General features: G+C 39.4%; 2 protein-coding genes across 8 annotated transcripts; both read right to left on the minus strand.

Moving 5' to 3' along the window:
• Positions 1-761: 761 nt before the first annotated feature.
• Positions 762-8,903, minus strand: LOC139635791 (micronuclear linker histone polyprotein-like). Of its 6 annotated transcripts, none has more exons than XM_071503254.1 (6): positions 8,697-8,901; positions 7,810-8,348; positions 7,548-7,673; positions 3,399-4,940; positions 1,340-1,415; positions 762-1,169 (listed from the first exon to the last, which is right to left on the minus strand). In XM_071503254.1, the coding sequence occupies exons 2-5, from the start codon at positions 8,308-8,310 to the stop codon at positions 1,341-1,343; spliced, it is 2,244 nt and encodes a 747-aa protein (XP_071359355.1). In that variant the 5' UTR covers positions 8,311-8,348; positions 8,697-8,901; the 3' UTR covers positions 762-1,169; position 1,340. The 6 variants fall into 6 exon arrangements, with proteins under 6 accessions (XP_071359355.1, XP_071359356.1, XP_071359353.1 ...); XM_071503252.1 differs by lacking the exons at positions 762-1,169; positions 1,340-1,415 and adding exons at positions 1,424-3,311; positions 8,528-8,574 and having other exon boundaries at positions 8,697-8,903; XM_071503255.1 differs by lacking the exon at positions 1,340-1,415 and having other exon boundaries at positions 8,697-8,902.
• Positions 8,904-11,433: 2,530 nt separating this feature from the next.
• On the minus strand, positions 11,434-16,524 carry LOC139636704 (uncharacterized protein DDB_G0287625-like). Of its 2 annotated transcripts, XM_071504975.1 has the most exons (5): positions 16,328-16,521; positions 16,169-16,237; positions 14,949-15,621; positions 14,712-14,813; positions 11,434-13,278 (listed from the first exon to the last, which is right to left on the minus strand). In XM_071504975.1, the coding sequence occupies exons 3-5, from the start codon at positions 15,579-15,581 to the stop codon at positions 12,043-12,045; spliced, it is 1,971 nt and encodes a 656-aa protein (XP_071361076.1). In that variant the 5' UTR covers positions 15,582-15,621; positions 16,169-16,237; positions 16,328-16,521; the 3' UTR covers positions 11,434-12,042. The 2 variants fall into 2 exon arrangements, with proteins under 2 accessions (XP_071361076.1, XP_071361077.1); XM_071504976.1 differs by lacking the exon at positions 16,169-16,237 and having other exon boundaries at positions 16,328-16,524.
• Positions 16,525-19,553: the final 3,029 nt, after the last annotated feature.

A 19,553-nucleotide genomic window follows, 5' to 3' on the forward strand; every position in this document is an offset into this window, starting at 1 on the left:
AACTAAGATTTTTCAGGATCAGCTCTTAATTGTCCTAATGTGACTTACTTAGCGTTAGTAAGCTCTACTTTGTCAGGCTTGGCTGACCTTTGTCTGCCTAAGCTCTACTTGATGCTTAATGCTGTATTAGAGCTAAATACAGCTGAAGAGACAGATATTTCCAACAGATAGTTCCAACAGGAGTTGGTAGAGACCAAAAACAAAGCTAAAAGAGATTAAATATTGGACATAAAATCAGGTGGACACACAACTCCAAATGAATCACCCTGTTGCTCGGGCTTCTAGATGTGTAAATAAGCAACTGTTTGAAAACGGTGTGAACAACCCCAACTAACCAATCCATAACAGACAGATAGTGCATGGAGCCCATGAGAAATAACATTTGTTTATATAGAAAACATCAAGAAAAGCATGAAACTTTGAACCAGCAGGTTCACCACACCAACTTCAATGTTGATGATATGTCAGTGTTGGGTTCAAGTTCCTGCTGCCCCCAAAACTGCCACCAAATAAATAAATAAATAAACACTAAAAATGTTTAGCATTTTAGTATGATTAGCATCATACTGTACCTCAAACCTCACAAAAACAGTCTATTAGTTTTTGCCGTATCATATGAAATAATACATCAGACACATGGACATAAACAAAAGTCATGTGATTCTCTAGTGTCAGTGATAAATGATTAAAATTGAATTCAAATTAAAAAAAAAAAAAAAGATTATGTTAAAAAAAAATGTCATGCCAACAGCATACAAATCTCCATTTTTTAAAAGACTTCTTTACTCAGTGTGGGAATAGCCATCAGTGGCTTAATTTTACAGGCTCAACATCTTATGACATAAAAAAATATATGTACTGTATTTATCAACAAATTACGCCAGAGCCTACAAAATGGATTTTGCTTAATCAAATTTAAGGCTGAATAGAAACCTAGTTACAAAGTAGTGCTTTACACTGAGTTGAAATGAGTAAAACCTGTATTGCCAACCAGCAATTACAACTCACTTGCTCAAGAAGAATTCAGCACAGATCTGGAAATATGACTGAAATTCAAAATGGTCCTGTTAAACTATGAACTGCAGGTGTAAATAATGAGTGTTAAACATAGGGTCCACAGTCGGCTCACAGCAGATTCAGATTTAACACATTCTTGATGCTCCACAGATCTACAGGAAAAGGAGAAATAAACACATGAAAACAAATGACAGTAAGTCATTGCTACAAACATATTTCAGTTCAAAAACACTTTTCCATATCAGACATTTTAATCTCATCGTTATGGACATTTAATTCTATGTTCATATGTCAGTTTCCAGTTATCCAACACTTAACTTACTTTAACCAGTCTGAGAGTTTATGGAGTTGGCTGGCTGTGTGACTTGTTGCTTCATCTTCTGGTTAAATAATTCAAGCTAAAAAAAAAAAAAAAAAGAAAATCTTGAATAGAGTGATTTATGGTTATGTTGGCATTAAAACAACTGTAACTAGAAAGCAACATTTCAATATTACCACTCACAGACTTTCACTGGAATTGGATTATGATTATGATCATACTTTTACAGTCTGTTGTCCAAATAATGATTCTGAGGATATCAGAAAACTGTTTATTGCACTGAACACCAATTTGATTATTTTGGGTATTTGCATACATATATACTGTACACTCAGTGTTCACATAAGATAAGCCTGTACAGTCTAATGCAATCCAATACTGTTATGCTATAAAGTCTACTCTAATGACGCCTATGGTGTTCAGTTCTTGTTCGATTATAGGTTTACCTTATAAACTGTTCAGTGAGTGTACATTGATACTGGAAAAAGACTAAGAGCCATGACAGCTGCACAGAGTACTGTACTTTGAGCTAAATGCTAACATGCTGCACGTTCTGTACAAAGCACAGCTGAGCTGAGCACAGTTATTTGAAACCAAAGTATGGGTCAACAGAATCTTCTTGGCACCATGAATGTCGGTACAAAATTTCATGGACATCCATCCGGTAGTTATTGAGATGTTTCAGTCTGGACCAAAGTGGTTGACTGACTGGTTGACTGACATAGCCATCACAGGCCCCATGCTGCTGGCATGGTTAAAATAGTTCTGTTGTGTGCTGAATCAAAACATAATGTCCATGCTCAGACTAATTATCTTCGTAATATGTTCTTCCAATAATGTGGATATGCATGAGCCTCAAAACACACATGCTCATAAACAATCACAGGTTAATTTGTGAATTATTTGAAAAACAGAACAAGTAGTTACAGTACTTCATTAGAAAATAGCAAAAATGTTCCTCCAGTCTAAAAATGTTAAGGCTGCAAATTCACAGAATGTTAAGTCACTCTTGCTGAATGAGGTAACGTGACGGTGATTGAGCGTATGGCCCTCTGAGGACAGTATTTATATATTTGCAGTATTAAGAACTGAGTGTCTGTGATGACATTCGCAGAAAAAGTTGCTGCAAACCCAACATTTCCTACTGCTGCAGCTTCACAATAAAAGCATTTAACTGGTGAAATTCAAGTTGAGCTGCATTTTGAAGTCGTCATGGGAAATGCAATGTGTTTGTCAGTGAGAGCTGTACTTATTACCACTAAGATTCAATTAAAAATGCATCTACAAAACAAGACAACAGTCCTTTTCAGCATTTTCTGACAACTGATCAATTTGAAATATTGCAGGGAGTAATGGCACAAGAAGGAACAGCCACAGTGAGCTGTTTAGGGACTCATGCCATGTGCTGCATAAAATCAGAGCATGGTTGCTCACACAATGATGGGAAAAGGCCAGTTATTTTGTGACTTCATTAGAACAGCAATTTTGTTTTGCTTCCACCAGACTTCTGTGACCTGTAGTATTAAACTGCATTTGCTGTTACCAACGGGTGCCACCAAATCAACCAGGACTGAGGCCACTTTACTTTTAAAACTCCAGGATCCACAAGTAAAATGTATAACTACATGACTCATGACCCAACTTTCCAGTAAATTTAACTGAAATTTGTATTTGAGATATCTTAAGTTTAAGCCAGTGTATCCCAAGCCTGGCAGCCCAGCTGGCCTAAGTTGACCCCCTGCCGGGCCTATGAGGGACTTTGGGGTACTTAGTTGGACCCCTAGATATAATAACTGGAAAGCTCATCACAGACATCTGTTGGTTAAAATGCTTCTTCAACTCCCCAGCCTCGGGTCAACAGAGCCCAGCCAGCTGTCCTCAGTAACTCCATTAGACAGCCACGGTCAGAATGGCCATGGTGCATAATGGGACAAATCCCAGTTGGCCGCCGCATTGGTCCAAACCACCACCCCTGCTATCAGACATACGGACAAGTTGGAAAAACACTACACCTCCTTGATGAGATGGATTAAGAAGCGTATAAAACCAATCCTCAAATTACCTTTTTCCTCAGGTTCAACTTTATTTCCTCCTCTGTTGGCGGTCTTTTTTCTTCGTCTGACTGCTTGGCTTCTGGGTTGTCCTCATCACCCTGTGAAGCCTCCACCTTCCCCACAGAGTCTTTATACTGTTTAGCTTCTTTTCGGTCCTTTTTTTGTTGTTTCTTTCTCGCTTTTATCTTTTGAAAATATAAACGACTTCTGTACCTCCTCTTGCGACTTATTGTGAGTTGCTTTAGACAGTGCTGTGTGCTCGACTGCTTAGTGCTGATGACCCGCAGGCAGCGACTGCCAGCTGATCCAATCTGGCCCTCACTTTTAGACAGGTCCGGATTTACAAGTAAATTGATGTCCTCAAAGGAATCATGAGGGTAAACCATATTAGGTGCCACTACAGAGTCAGGAAAGTGAAGGTCAGTGTTCTGTGGATAAAGATACCCGCTGGGATCAAGGGAGGCAGGAATGGCACCCTGAGTATATGCCAAGTAAGAATTTGTAGCAGCACTGTAAGTGTCACCATGATAGGCAGTGTACTGGGAGTACTGGAATAAACTGTAATCTGAAAATTCAGAAAAACCAGCAGGGTGGGGATTGGAATAAGTCTGTTCTTGTGGATATGGATGATGATCAGTAGAGGTTTCTTTGGAGTCTTTTCGGTCTTTGTCTATTGCCCTGGGCCTCTGTGCTTCTTTGCTATCCTGGTTCCCATCTTGGCATGTTAGTCCATCTCTGTTTCTACATTCAGAGTTTCGCCTTCGTTTTGAGTCTCTGCTGTGAGAGCTGCAATGGCGAGAGGGGCTGGGACTAAAACTCCTAGAGTTCGATCTTGAGGAGGAGGACGAGGAGGACGAGGAAGAAGAGGAGGAAGTGGAGGAGGAGGAGGAGGATGAATCCCTGTTATGTCTGTGGGAGCCTCTCTTTCGACTCTCCTGCTCTCCTCTGCTGTCGGCCCCACATCTGCCTGCATGCTTCTTTCCATACAGCCTCTCCTGAGTCCGGTCTGCTAGTCTGCTCATTTCTTCCACTTCCAGGCTCAGTCCCAGAGTTTTAAGAATGTTCTGCAGCTGTTCACGCTGCTCATCCTCCTTTGGTTTTTCCTCCTCTTTCTTCTTCTTCTTTTTCCTTGCCTGGGGAGACTCTGATTGACTACTGGAGCCAAAAGAGCAGTCTCTTTTGTCATTCCTCTTCTCCTCATCACCAGACAGGGAGAGTCTCTTGTCCTGGGATCTCTCTCGACTGGGCGGGTCAGTCTTCCTGTCTCTACTGTCGGTGCGACTGCACCCTGACATGGAGGCTCCACTGTTTGATTGCTGGCTTCCGTCCGGCTCGGATTTGTTTTCCACAGCAGGTGGCTGAATGTTCAGGAAGTCCTCACCTACACCAAGATCCTCACTGTCGTCATTGACAATCCTGTTGAGCAAGTCGATATCCACTCCTTTATTGAGTACACTGAGGAAGCGTTGGAAACCCCTGTTGTCAGTATTCTCCTCTTTGGCTGCTGAAGTACTGCTATGGCTGGGAGGAGGCAGTGCAACATCGGGTATCTAGGAGAGGTCAGATACATAGAGATGTAAAATCAACTACACAATTACTTTTTTAATTCAGCGGAAGTCTGATGAACTTTTTGTAAGGCAATCTTGACTACACTGTTAGAGTACATCATGGCATCAAGCTCCAGATTATCTGCTATTTTGATCATTTTGCTTATCTATATGCTATGATCTGGCATTAAGTTTTCTTCTCTTTTTTGGTCTATGTTTTAAATTTTGCTTTTTTTATTGGAAGCCATGATACCAAATACTACATACTTAGCACTGTTTGTATAATTATATAATTAACAAAAATAACTCACAGCATTCCATCATCAATACAAACATCTGTAGTCACAACAAATCTTTTAGAATTTCCTTTCTTGGAACTGTGGCACACATTTCTCAAATGCTGATGTTTTTTCTGAACTTAGTGATGAAGGCTGTCACTTTATTTGTAATTTGAACTTTCATTTAAACCATCAAGCAGAGGACGTCCTGACCTATCAGCTTAAACTTTTGCATGCCCTACTAAGTCAGTATACTGAGCTAGCTAAGATAAAAAAGAAATAAAAATGGAGGAGGGCACTAATGAGCAAAGCCATACCAATCGAGTGATAGCAACACATCAGTGTCTGGGAAACTGTGCCCAAGTATTTTGGAAAATTACCAAGGTTCCTGCTGACTTTGTTAAAACCAGCTGCCTTACTCCACACCGACAGCAAATATGAGGATTCACCTGCTAGCTTGCTGCCCAAATGAGACAGCAGATGCACAAGAAAGAAATGGTTCTGCAGGATTACACTAATCATAATGACAATGGCAGCCTGTGCAATTATATACCTGCAATTTAATTCAATTAAAAAATGTGTGGAAACAGATGCCAATGAGCTGGCTGGCACTGAACTGGTAGCCACAAAAAAGTTGAGAAATACACATGTCAAAATTATCAGTTATCTGTGCCTTTCCTTGATAGCAAGATAGCAAGTAGACTCACAAAACCATTTGTTTATTATATTGCAAATCACAATACTGTCCACAATAATTGCAATGTGACTTTTTCACCAAATAGTGTGGCCCCAGAAACAAGTTTTTTTCCTTCTTTAGGTCTTTAGGTAATACTGGCCAGTTTTTCCACAGGTAAAATACAAGCAAGTCCTAAAAGCAATAGTTCATTGTCTCTTAGTAGAATGGCTTTAGAATCCAGCTGGGCCCATTCCCAAGGTCATACAGATATCATTGGCCGAGATATATAAGGAGGGAATGGTCATAACACAGGGGCCCTTCAGCTCAGGGACAGACTGTCTTCCCTTGAGATTCATTATACAATGTGACTTAGGTGAATGTAATTCATTGTCTCTGATTTGTTACCAATATAAGTTTTACACATGTATGAATTGGTCCATGAAGAATATCCTTATTTGGTAGTAAGTTGTATATGAGTTTAGTCTGAGTTTAAATACTCCCTGCAAGGAGGATAATCTTCAGATTTTCAGAACTTGTATTGCTCAGTGCTTTTCTCCTTGATGCATCTGAGTCTCCTGTAACTATTTCTAGTAGCTCACAAGATTTCTATCATTCTGACTGCCTACTTTTTGCCACAATCATCCTCAGAACCCTCACCAGAACTAAGTAAAAAGGTCACCACTGATAAAATACCAAGATTTATATGCAAGGATAGTGAGGAGGTTTTCAGAACTGAGGTCAGGTTGCAGCACAATCTCAAGACACATAGTGCAGTAACACCAACACAGGAAAATATACAGACTACACTAAAGGTAATACTTTGATGGACATCACTGGATGATGTTTCTAAACTGCCTCAAACATATCCTTAGCATTCCTCTACTGATATTTCTTGTTACTTATCACTAAATATAAACACTGAGACTAATATATCTGCAATAAGCCGGTTTTGGCATGTGTATATATATATATATATATATAGTTATATTGTAATAACTACATAATTACAATACAATACAATACATAATTTTTCTAGGGTTTTATGAGGGGGAAAAAATGTAATAAAGTGTAATAAAACTAATAAAACTAATATAAGTTCAAACATGGTCATGATCTATAACAGCAGTATAGATTAAAATAAATGCCATTTGACTGCAATACAGCTATGTAGCTTGTGCACTACACAATAAGTCTTTATAGTTGCTAAGAGGAGATTTCATTACATTATGGCAGGGGTCTCTAACAGGTGGCTTGTGAGCTACTCTACTGACAACTATCACTAGATTATTGACTATGGAGCTTCTTTTTTTTTCTCTGATTTCTAAGCAGATTTAAGGACGTTTCTTTGCAGTGGTGTTATCATGTCTGTGCATTCAGGTTTGACTGAATCATGGCTCCGATTTTTGACACAGATGTGAGTTTCAGATGTTTTTGGCACAGAATGTGAGTTTTGGATATTTGATGATAAATAATCATATTCATCTGATTTGGTTTGGAGATCAGTTTGAAAGTTTTGGTACAATATGAGAATAAATGTACCTGGTAATATAAGACACGATGAGTTCTCAGCCCCTTTTATTTTGTCAAAGTATCTCTCAGAGTAAAGAAGGTTGAAGATCCCTGCATTCCATTGTTTATGAAAGAAATTTTACAAACCTCTGTGTTTGTTGGTAGTACACATGGGTCACAACATCTCTGCTTCATTAGTGCCTTCACTCTCAGTTTCAGGGGATGGTCTTCAAGCAGACTGGACGAGTTCATTCTCTTTTTGGGTGACCGGACCTGAACAGAAAGACAAGAAGCAATACAGTACATAGTATATTATCTGGACAGCAGTGCAAACTGTTATCTCAAAGTAAGATAACAGTCTAAAACAGCTGAATGCTTATCTGATTAATCTATGACTATTACTACTCACCTTTGACAGACAGCTGAGAGAATGCTGTTGCTGCAAAATTAGATTCACTCTGTCTCGAAGAGTTTCACCTTTGCACGTAGCTGACTGGTCATAATGAGAAAGGCCAGGAGGTGCTGTCTTCTTCACAAAAGGTTCAACTGTTTTCAAAGCTATGGCAGCTTTCTTTAGTATTATTCGCTCCTCTATTTCTCGAAGTTCTTTCTGCTTTCTTGCCAGCTCTGAATCCTCCTCCTCTATCTCCAGAGGTTCTCCATCTGGATCCTCAACTTCCGGCTCCTTACTGTAAAGGTTATGAGAGGAGGGACTGAGTTCCTCCCATCCCACATTCACTCTCCCGTTGTTGTGTGGTTTGTCAGCAGTGTATATTAAGTATTCACAGAAGGTGTCGCAGTCAGTATTAGTTCTTAAGGCATTTCCCATGCTGTTATTAACACTACTGTCATTTGGATCCAGATGTCCCTGCAATCCTTTAAAAGCATCTTCCCAGTCGAGTAGATTCATTGTTCAGCGTTGCACAGTTTGTAAAGGTTGTACTGTCTCTGTAAAGAAATGAATGTGGGTTAGCAATGACCTGTGCGCAGACCTGTAGTTACTGCACCGACCGAAACAGTAACATTATTACTCAGAAGAAACAAAATGAGGTTACAAAGCGAGCAAGACCCCAGTTTGAGACTGTTAACAATAATCTTTCAACAAGCAAGACATTAACTTCACTTACAAGTTGACTGCTGTTGAGGAAGGGACGCCAGGGTTTAGAAAGCCTAACTAAATGACATTACAACATGGTTTAATATTCTTAGTTTGACAAGTTATGGACCGAACAGACAGTAAAACTGACCAAACCCTGTGTTTAGATATCTTAGCTTGGCAGCTAACAGACTGTTTACCTAATGTCGTTGCTCAAACGGCCCCTTCCTCAGTCGCATCGCGGAATCAGATGTTGTGTTAGGCAGGTGCTAGTCTGAAAGTTCATTCACAGTCCAACACGGAAAGTAGGAGTTAACAAGTTTCAGCTGTAGACAAGGACAGACGTTAATGCACAAAAATGCTTGAAGCCAAGAGCAGAGGGGTTGGACCATAGACTACGTATGAAGAGGGTTGGACAGCTCTCAGCGCCTCGGTTGATTGTAGCGCCTCCTGCTGGACGGAGGACAAACCACGACCAGTTGCATGAAAGGACTGAGGGCGTCGACTTGTTCTCATTTCCACTCACTTCTGTGAAAAACCTAATGATGTACATAAAGATGTAATTCTCCTTTGTATGTGGAGAATTCAATCAGTCTTGAATGATGAGTAATGAAATTACTGAAGCAACTGGGGTCTTAGCATTTAAACCCGTTTGATAACAATGTGATTTAAAATCTGGTCCTGCTTAATAGATTGGTCAACCACAGGGCAAGTTTGCCTGCAACCAAATTATGCTTGAATGTTTTTTTTTAATTCAAATAAATCTTACAAGTCAATGGCGTCTGTTTTCACTGGCTGTGAAGCATTACCGGAAGTTAAATCTGGTAAAATCACACCTTCAGCAGTCAGTTCTACAGTTTTCTTCTTTTAAAGAGCGGTACAAACACTGACAGACCCTCTCCTGGTGCGCTGTAGCACCATAAGAACGTTTCAAATTGTTGGTGGATGGTTCTCAGGAGCTCTGCCCTCACATCTCTGAGCTTATCTGAAAGTGTGACAGAGCTGAAAAGAAACTAATAAATTTGATATCTGATAGCATTAGTCATTTTTCAACAACAAAAACATATATATGTAAGGAATTCAGTATAAAACAACTGGCTAACATCTATAATTTTGTCACTGTACACACTAATTAATTATTGCACATTATACAGTGGCAAGTAAAAAGTAAGTGAACACTTTGGAATTATCTTCATTTATGTATAAATTGGTTTACAATTATGGTCAAATCTTCATCTGAGTTACAATAATGGACAAAAAAAAAAAAAAGTGTATGAATCCCTATTCTAATGACATGTATGGAAATCTCCTGGAGTCAGGAGTTAGTAAAACTCAAGAGTCCAGTCAGTGAAAGCAGATTAGAGGTGTGGGTTAAAGCTTCTTTGACTCAATGAAAAACAATGAAACATTTTGAGTTTGATCTTCACAAGAAGCATCTGCTGAAATGTCTCACAAAAAAGAGATCTCAGAAGACTTGTGATCAAGATCCATTACAGCTAAAGGCTTAAACGAATCATTGCCTCTCATGAGTCCTCCACATGCAAATCATGGTGCATGGTTGCATGGAGCATGGTGTCCACAGCAGGACAAAAAACATCACATCAAAAAAACCATCACATACATGCCCAAGGTTTGCCATAGAGCATATGACACTCACCATTGGGAAAACATTCTGTGGACTAATGAAACTAAAGTTGAATTGTTTGAAAAGAACATGCAGCACAATGTATGTTGTTAAAAGGGCACTGCATTCCAACATGAAACATCATCCCAAAGGTGAAGCAGGGTGGAGGGAGCATCATGATCTGTGACTGCTTTGCTGCCTCTGAGCCTGGGCAGTTCACCATCAAAGGGGAAAATGTATTCCCAAGTTTATCGAGGTATCTTACAAGATAATGTCAGGGTGCCTGTCCACCTGCTGGAGCTGAGTAGGACAATGAACCCACACGTCAAAGTAAATCTACTACAGAATGAGTTCATACAAAGGCCCTGTTCAGACCTGGTATTAACATGTGTCTTTAGTGATCCAATCACAAGTGGTCAGCTCTAAGTACGTCTGTTCACAGCTGGCTTTAAAATGCATCTCCACATGCGTCTCCGGTGACCACTTGCGACCAGATCTCACTTCCCCGCTTGATATGCAAATAAACAAATATGCGTTGTTTTTTCATAGCACACCTGTACTTAGAGCTGTCCACTTGTGATTGAATCACTTAATACCAGGTCTGAACAGAACCAAAGAAAATCCACATGTTGGAGAGGTCCAATGAAAGCCCAGACCATAACCCAACAGAGATGCTGTGGAATGACCTAGAGAGCCATACACACCAAACATACCAAAAACATGGCTGAGCTGAAGCACTGAAGTAAGGAAGAAATTCCACCTGAACGTTGCGCAGGTCTGATCTGCAGCTAACAGAAGAGCTTGTTTGTTGAGGTTATTGCTTCCAACATGTTGAATTGTTGTGTGCGATAAAGACATGAAAGATTTTAACTGCTTGTGTGGTATTAGCTTCAGCACATTGTGTCTGTCTGCACTTGTGACTTCGATGTAGATCAGATCACATTTTATGACAAATTTATTTTTTAAAACTGATGCAGAAAACCAGGTCATTCACATACTTGTACAGATGCATACAGATGCTGTCAGCTAGCAGTGATTGTGTTTCTTACTCAATGGAACTTCTGTTGCAAAGATGATGCCATGATTTGAACACAGGTCCATTGCTCTAAGGACGGTATAAATACAAACTATACGCATGACATGCAGAAAATATATGCATTGTGCTATTATCCTGCTTGAATGAACATATGAAATCAGACACACAACCATGACTTTTGTACTTGACAGTCCCATCCATTTTTTGCTTCTTTAGAGAAAAAACAGCCTTTCATAACAGTTAAGAACTTCTGGTGCAATGAAATAGCTCTACACCATTTACTTAGAATCATTGTATTTATTATGCAGTTCAGATATTTACAGTTTTCTGAGCTGACAAGCTTAAGTGCAAAGAAAATTCTGTACACCAGGCTATGGTGCATTTTATGAGGGTAAATGCTGTATCCTGCAATAAGACATTTACAAACAAATATAATTTCAACAAAAATGTATCACATTATAGTGTTTGATCTCATTTTAAATGATGAAACTAAGACAACGTTCTCAGAAATCATCCAAAAACACTCTTCACACAGTTTTAGTGTTTTTCTTTAGCATGATATTGTGCTGTGGGAACAAGGACAGACTGAGTAATGGGCACCGCTCCAAAACTACCTGAACCTCTCTTTGCTTAACTACTGTTGTTATTGTCTGTTCTGTTTTCACGATTTTTTTGCATGACTTTTTGTTGCTGCTGGACAGTTTGCTTACAATTGTTCAATGTTGATTTTCCCTGACTGATAAATGTGTTATTTGTTGTTAAAACAGGATGTTCTGATAGCCCAGCTGTTTACTCTATGAATATCCTCCATTACTCTCCACAGGCAAAAGATAATTGTTCAACTCAACCAGTCAGTTTTAAAGTTAGATTCTCCCCCGATGTAACATCATCCAGGTTGTTTGGTTTCAATGACCTGCAAACATCGGGGTCTCTGCTGTGTTTTAGACTTTTGTGTTGTGTTCGGAGGCTGAATTGGGTTTAGATCCGGCAGGTTAAAGAGGGGTGACTGAGGATTACTAATGTTTTGTGGGAGTAAATGCCTCGTTTGAGCGAGTACTGCTGGAATGATGTTCAGAGGTGGGATATGGGGGTAAGGGAGGAAGGGAGATAGGCGAGGCAAGAAAAGGCTGGGTCCAACATGGGGCATGTTCGGAGGCAGAGCTGGAGATAGAGCTGGGTATGGCAGTGGTGAACAGTTAACTGAGGGGTACGTTGGCATCAGAGGTGTAAGAGGTGGTTCTGATAAATTGTATGTGCTATTTGGAGAAACCGTTTGTGATGCAGCAGTGCTTTCCTGGGAGTTAGTTTCACAGTTCTCACTGTCCTGTAAAGAACTACTGCTGCCATTCTGGCCATATTCAACAACTTGATGTATCTGTACTTGATCTACCTCGGTTTCATCCCTCCGAGCACTACATGAGTCTTTTTTCATGTAATTGTCCCGAGTCAAAGAGCTGAAATTAGATCTGCTTGATGATGATGATCTACTTTGACGACTCGGAGAAAATCTCCGCTTTGTGTCCCTGTCCCTACTTCCTCTACGATGGCGGCTCTGGTCACTGTCCTTCTTTCCATATAACCGTTCCTGGATTCGATGTGTCATTTGGCCAACTTCCTCAGATCCCAAATCCATGCCGATGGCCTGCAGAACGTCTTGCATCTGCCTGTGCTTGTGCTCATCTTCAGGTGTCAGGGTTATCTTTCCCACCACTGATGGAGACATGGATTTACTGTTCAAGCTGTAGTAGCTTTGTCCCCCGTCACTCCTTTGCAGAGACTTTTCATCAGACGAAGAGCAACGCTGTGGGCTGAAGGACCTGTGATGAAGCAATGGAGAAGTCAGGCTATAGGATCCTTCACTCTCATTCCAGTGGCGGTTATTTTGGTTGCTTCCTTGTTGCTTCTCAGCAGAACCGGGAGACCACAGATAATCTGCGGTGTTCATGAAAGAACCTGGAGAACGTGGTCGATCACCGACTTCTGGAGAGGTCTGAGTCACTATCTTGGTTAGCGTGGCAACATTCACACCTTTGTTGAGCACATCGAGGAAACGCTGGAAACCCCTCGTTGACTTCTGCCCAGGAACAGTAGGACTTTGGTTGATGACATCACTCTCAAAAGACTGATGAGAAACACACAGAAGAAACCATAGTTTATGGAGCTATAATCTGCAGTCTATCTGGTTTAACAGACAGACCACATTAGGGAATTAGATCCCCCTCTTAAGACCCTCAGACCCTCATGCACCCCTTTTATGTTAACCTAATTTCGTGGTCAGCCTCATGTTTGAATAAGCCCCTTGGTCATTTTTACAAGATACCACTTTCAACACAGCACAAGTCTGAACTGAACGCCATCAGATTAACAGTTTAACAGGCTGCAGGAGCACATGTGCACTTTGAACAAACTTCTAAGGTCACTGTTATACATGTATTATTTCAACCATCATCTCTTTTGCACAAAATCAGTTAGGAAACAGTTTCAATCAGCCAATTTCAAGCTGTCGAGAAGATCAATCTATATTAAATCAGTCTACAAAAAAAGTTTTTCCCCTCGGTGTGCAGGTGAGACAAAACCACTGTACAACCACAGTAATAATTTGATATTCATTCATTCATTCATTCACAATTCAATGAGACACAATTTAACATCATGTCATTCAGTGCTTGCATTGTCAGAAACAGGAAGCGTAATTATCTAAAAGCATTAGATGTTTAAATTGATGCAGAAAAGTATGGATTCACTCTAAGAACCAGGGCAAGTGTCCCTCATGCCCATGATGGTCATTCAATGTCACACAGTAAAATAAGCTATGAAACAAGTCATGTAGTGTGTGTGATAACAGAAAAAATGTCTTCCCCTTGTTATTGTGACATTTTAACCCTTGACAGTAGGGTTGTGCCAATGGACAATGACCCTGGTGATCGATCAATGTCAAGATGACATTTGGCTTGTGTTCCCATTAATGTATTAGCCTATTATTATCATAATTATTTGTAATATTAAAATAAGTATAATTTGCCCTGCCATAGTTTCATGTATATACACCAATGTGCGCACACAAACACACACACACTACGACCAGCTGACTGTCACTGCAGTGCTGTTTATTGAGTGTGCCATTCTGTTATTACACAGAGCAGAGGAGATCGACAGAAGAGAGAGAGAGAAAGAGAGAAAAGCCATAAATATGATATGATAGATATGATCCCTCTCCGGTGATCATATCAGCTGTCAGCAATTTGACGATAGGACAATCAGACTCCAAATAAGATTGCACAACCCTACTTGATAGCTGACTACCTCTCCAATAAGAAAATACAACATCCTTCACAATTTTCCGCTGGTGGTAAATACACACCTGATTCATTTTCAACAAACAGTCACACCTTTGAGGTTTAGAGAGAAAAAAAAAAAAAGGGTTTGGGTTTTGGTTTATGCGACACAACATCAATATTTGCACTGCACTGAGATGCCCTCTGTGGAAAATTCTGAATGTATTATACATATTTTTAGTAGAAGATGCAAAAACCTCACCATGTGAAACAAACCCACCTGTCCACCAGATTCATTCAATGGAAACCTTGTTCTATTTTGACGATGGTCCTCATGATCTTTGGAAGGGCTGTCATCCCTCTCTCTTTGTTTACCGCAACTCTGTTCAATATAGAGAAACGATTCATTCACAATAAGGCAGACACATAACATAAAGCACATATGGATTTTTAAAAACAAAATGTCATCCTTATGATGCTAACACTCAGGCTCACATGGTGCTTAATTATGTCTTACCTTTATAAAGCGTTCTTGTGATCGTGTCCTCTCCTCTGAGCGGTCCCAGCTCTTATCGTGACGATGGCTATCTTTGTAATACCCAGACATTAATCCGTAGTTATCATGTTGTTGCCTGAAGGTGAACTCCTCATGCCTATGTCTGTGTCTGGAGTCTTGAAATGTTTTCCTGAATTTGAAATCCTCTTCCTGTGATAGCCTATGTTTAAAATCCTTGGGTACATGTAAATGTGAAAAACTGTCTGGTGAATGCCTGTACGTTTTATCCTCATGCTCACGTCTGTATCTGTAATCATCTCCATCATCCTCTGTAAATCTTCGCCTTTTCCTTTCAGCAGCACCCCAATCAGGTGAAGACATGCTGCTTCTCAATGGGCTCTTTCTGCTCCAGTCTCTGCTCACTGAATCTTTACTGCACCGCCTCTTAGGTGAGTTACTGTGCTCTCTACTTCTGTTAGTCCTCTCTGTGCTGCTGTGTCCATCCCCACCATATTTATGAAAGGAATCCCGCAATATATCTCTGTGAGGTCCATGCCTTTCTTCCTGTCGGTCGTCATAGTCTTCCCTCTGCCTTGAACCTCTGTCACTGTACTGTCGCCTGTGACTTTGACACTCAGACCTATTTGAGTACATCACCTCACAGTGACTCCAGCAGCTGAGTGAATGGCAAAGACTGCAACAAAGAAGAAGAAAATGAGCTTTGAAATCATGAAGTTAAAACATGGTAAACAATCACTTACCTCACATGAACTTAAATAGTATTTGTTTCCCCATGAAGTCTAAATGCAATATTAAAAAATAATGCATTGAATTAAGTGTTCATGGTCCTCGCTGTAAGGACTAAAAACTGCAGTACATGAGAAGAGAAGACCAAACAGAGACTGTCCCTCTTAATATTGAAAAACACAATAGTGAAGTTATGTTGAAAGAGATTATGAACAGAAATATGCTGTCATGGACTACAGGAGGGCAGCTTTTCACTCCAGATTACAGAAACTCTTCAACCAGAGTCTACTTTTCCAGTAAACAGTGTTAGAAACAGGGAAAAACGAGCTAGCTTTTTTTTGTAAAGGTTAGTTATGACTTCAGTATCATTTGACCTAGCTAATGTAACACTAGCCGGCTAGCTTTAGTAGCTGTTTGCTAGTAGCTTGGTTGCGAAGAGGCAGAGAGCATATAGCTGTACCTAGTACGAAAAGTACTCATTCACTGATTCTTACCTTCGACAAATGTCTTTGGATTATTTCCAGGTACCAGCGACACATTTCTGCTAAGTTAGCCTCTTCAACCTGGTGTTTAGGTAATTATAAAGGCAATTTTAGGTTAACCTAGCTGGTTAGCAAACAAACCTTTGAGTATCAATCTAACGGTTACATTACCTTTTCCGTTGGACCACTTCACTTTCTTTAAGGGGGCAACCAGGGGGAAAATTAAAAAACTAGGCTTGACAATTTGTAATAGTCATAACAGCAACAAACTGCCGAGCCATTAGCTAACATTTGTAATCTAATTTTCACTCTAAGGCGGCGGCGGTGCACCTCACCACCTTGCTTTTCCAGCTCACCCAGTCAATAACAAGATGTTTCAACTCCTGCCCCCTGCTGGATGGAGTGTCAACAACCTCATGCTAAACGGAAATCCACCCATAAATCCTGATACAAAGATTTTTGACCTTCGTAAACTGCAAATCATATATATGTAGTAGAACAGAATTAGTGATATTAGTGATAGATTCATTGTTTTAAAATATTATGTCCAAATGAGTTCATTCTGAATGTTAGTCTTACAGAGCCAGAGACACATGTTCCCACATACTAACGCTACTGTTGGTTGTCCCATTGTGAAATGTCATGCAATACCACTATTAAGCCACTCCTCACAACCTATTGGGCATGTTATCAGCACTGAACAGCAAATGAGCAGGGTGACCCCGTCCCAGGCCCAGCGACAAGTAGGGCCCATAGAGTGTATATAGGTGAAATCCATAGACCCTGTTCCCGGTGACCTGTGGTTGGGCCCATTGACCAGTCGGGAGGGTTTTAACGCACAGGCCAGTAAGCAGGAAACTGCTGGGAGGTTGACAATTTAAAAAAAAAAAAAGTAAAGGATTGCTGAAACCAACATTTTAACTAACTCACTTGCTCTAACATAATATAGTAATTGAAACACTCAAAAATGTGCTGGATTGTTTCTGTAAACACATTGTTGCTGATGCTGGGTCACATGGTTGTAAAGTGCTCCTTCACAGCTGAACACCTGGTTGGGTTGGGCTGTTTTTTTGTTCAATGGATGGCGGTCTTTTTTGTTCATCTAACTTTGGCTGCCCTGCTGCTTATTAGGTCATGTTAGCAAGCCAACATTACACAGTGGTACGCTGTAACCTCTTGTGAAGGTGTGATCATTTTACTCCGTATCTGTTTCAGTTATTGTTATCTAGTAACTTTATGCTAAAGAGTCAAGTCTATTTTTATTTATACAGCACCAAATAACAACTGAGATTATCTCAACATACACACTGGTCAGGGGGAGGCAGCATTCCAGCATTGCGACTAAGCATAATGGCATACAGCATGCTGCCATCTGCCTCAGAGGGAGAGATAGTCGGGGTGGGTTTGCATATTTTAATGTTAATGACAATATTAACATTAAAGTATTAATATGATATAAGTAATGATATTTTTTGTCCAAAGTACTATTTCAAAAATAACTTTTACAGTTTTAGTTTACAAAGACTGAATTTAAATACAATTTAGATTTGTTTGCCTTTCACTTTTGCATTTTTTCATATTTTGCAATGTTAATGCAATGTTTGCAAATGACGGTTTTATGGGGATCCTACGTTTTCTATTCTTTGCATTGCATTTTGATGCAAAATAAGCTTAATAACTTAAATGTCAATTATATTTCAACGCTAAGTGACTGATGTTTAATTAACAGGTGGAGAACAACATGATAGAGTAATTGCAATATGTAGAAACCCATCATCCATTCCTACACATTTTGTGCCTTGGGGACAAAACAAAACAGACTCTTCGCTGGGAGCTGTTGACGTGTGCTTCAAGGCGTTCTTTGTATTCGACATGAATTATACCAGTCAGCACCTCTCCACCTGGGAGTTCCTTCAGCATGCTATTTATGATATTTGATGGACATGAGTCGTCATCTGTCAAGATTTTAAGATCAGTGTGCTCGGCCCACACTAAAGATGGACATGTGTGTACATAATGATATGCATGATTGTGTGCCATTTGTTCATAATAATGGTTACATATTAATAGTTGATGGTGGTTCTGTAGATCCTCCTGGGAATGTTTTGGCTGAATTGTCAAAACTTTGACTGTTGGAATTGTTTTTGTTTTTTCAATATAACTTTTTCCCTGAATTTCCTGAAAACTTGATCAAATTTTGTGTCAAATTCTGTATTTAAGCCGTTACTTGTAGTTCTGCTGTCACACCATATTGCCATTTGATTTAAAACAAACTCTAATATTGCAAAATGACATTTTCAAATGATTTGAAAATATTTGTGCTGCCACATTACAGAGTTACAGACTTGTTGCAAGATGCAAAACGCAATCCATGTTAACATGTTAAATAAACATTTGGTGGCCTCTTTTTGCATAGTATGTATTATTATTTGTATATTATTATCATTATTATTAGCAGTAGTAGAAATAGTGGTAGTGGTATTTATTAAATGTAAAAGTAGCAAGATAACAAGACAGATAATAATCCAGCATATAGTAATATTCAACTCAACAATAGAGCTAATTTCACTCACCAGGTTGAGTCAAACGAACAATCCAGCATATTGATAATATGTTACCCAGCAACATTTCTTAAATTCTGTTGTTATAGTCAAATTACACTTTTAGACCTAGGCTAATGTAGAGCTGAATATAGGCTCACAAGTGCCCCACCAGTAAAATATCCTCTTGAGGTAAACTGAAACTTTTTTGCTGTTTTTTTTTACCCTAGCCTGGAAACAGAGAAGAGAAGAAGAGAAGAGCCTGTATTCTCAATGACCTGTTGTTACTAGATATTTCCAGCATGGAGAACAACATGTAGCCTAATTGTCACGTTACATTTTTGTTAGAATCTTTTGCTTGAGGTGGTGTCAAATGACTAGTTTAGACTGCTTTGTCTACATTATTTGAAACATCCTGCTAGCCATCTAAAATGTAGAGTTCAGTTCAGTCCACCCATCATTCATTTTGTATTATGTATTTCTATAACGGTAGTTAAATTTTATATGATTTAGACTTAAAAAAAAATAAATAAATACATGAGATGCAATGTGTTCAATGAAACCGTTGCTTTATATAAAATGAAATCATTCTGTGAAATAAGGAACATTTACTTTAACTAATTCAGTTCTGTAATTACAAATTCCAATGAACTAAATGACTTGTCAAAATTAAAAAATACTCCAAGAGAAAGAGACAAGGCATACATCATCATCTTTCTGAAACTTTCATGCCAATAGCGCACATTTGAATTGAACTGAATATAGATCATTATTATTAAATCAAGTATTAGAGGTTAAGCTTTTGCAAAGTAATGTAGATGAACACAGTAGATGTTTGCAGTTGTAATGCTGCAGTA

Source organism: Trachinotus anak, unplaced genomic scaffold (genome assembly GCF_046630095.1).
Source record: "Trachinotus anak isolate AG129_WGS33_773 ecotype Australia unplaced genomic scaffold, CSIRO_AGI_Tana_v1 ptg000019l, whole genome shotgun sequence".
NCBI classification, from domain to species: Eukaryota; Metazoa; Chordata; class Actinopteri; order Carangiformes; family Carangidae; genus Trachinotus; species Trachinotus anak.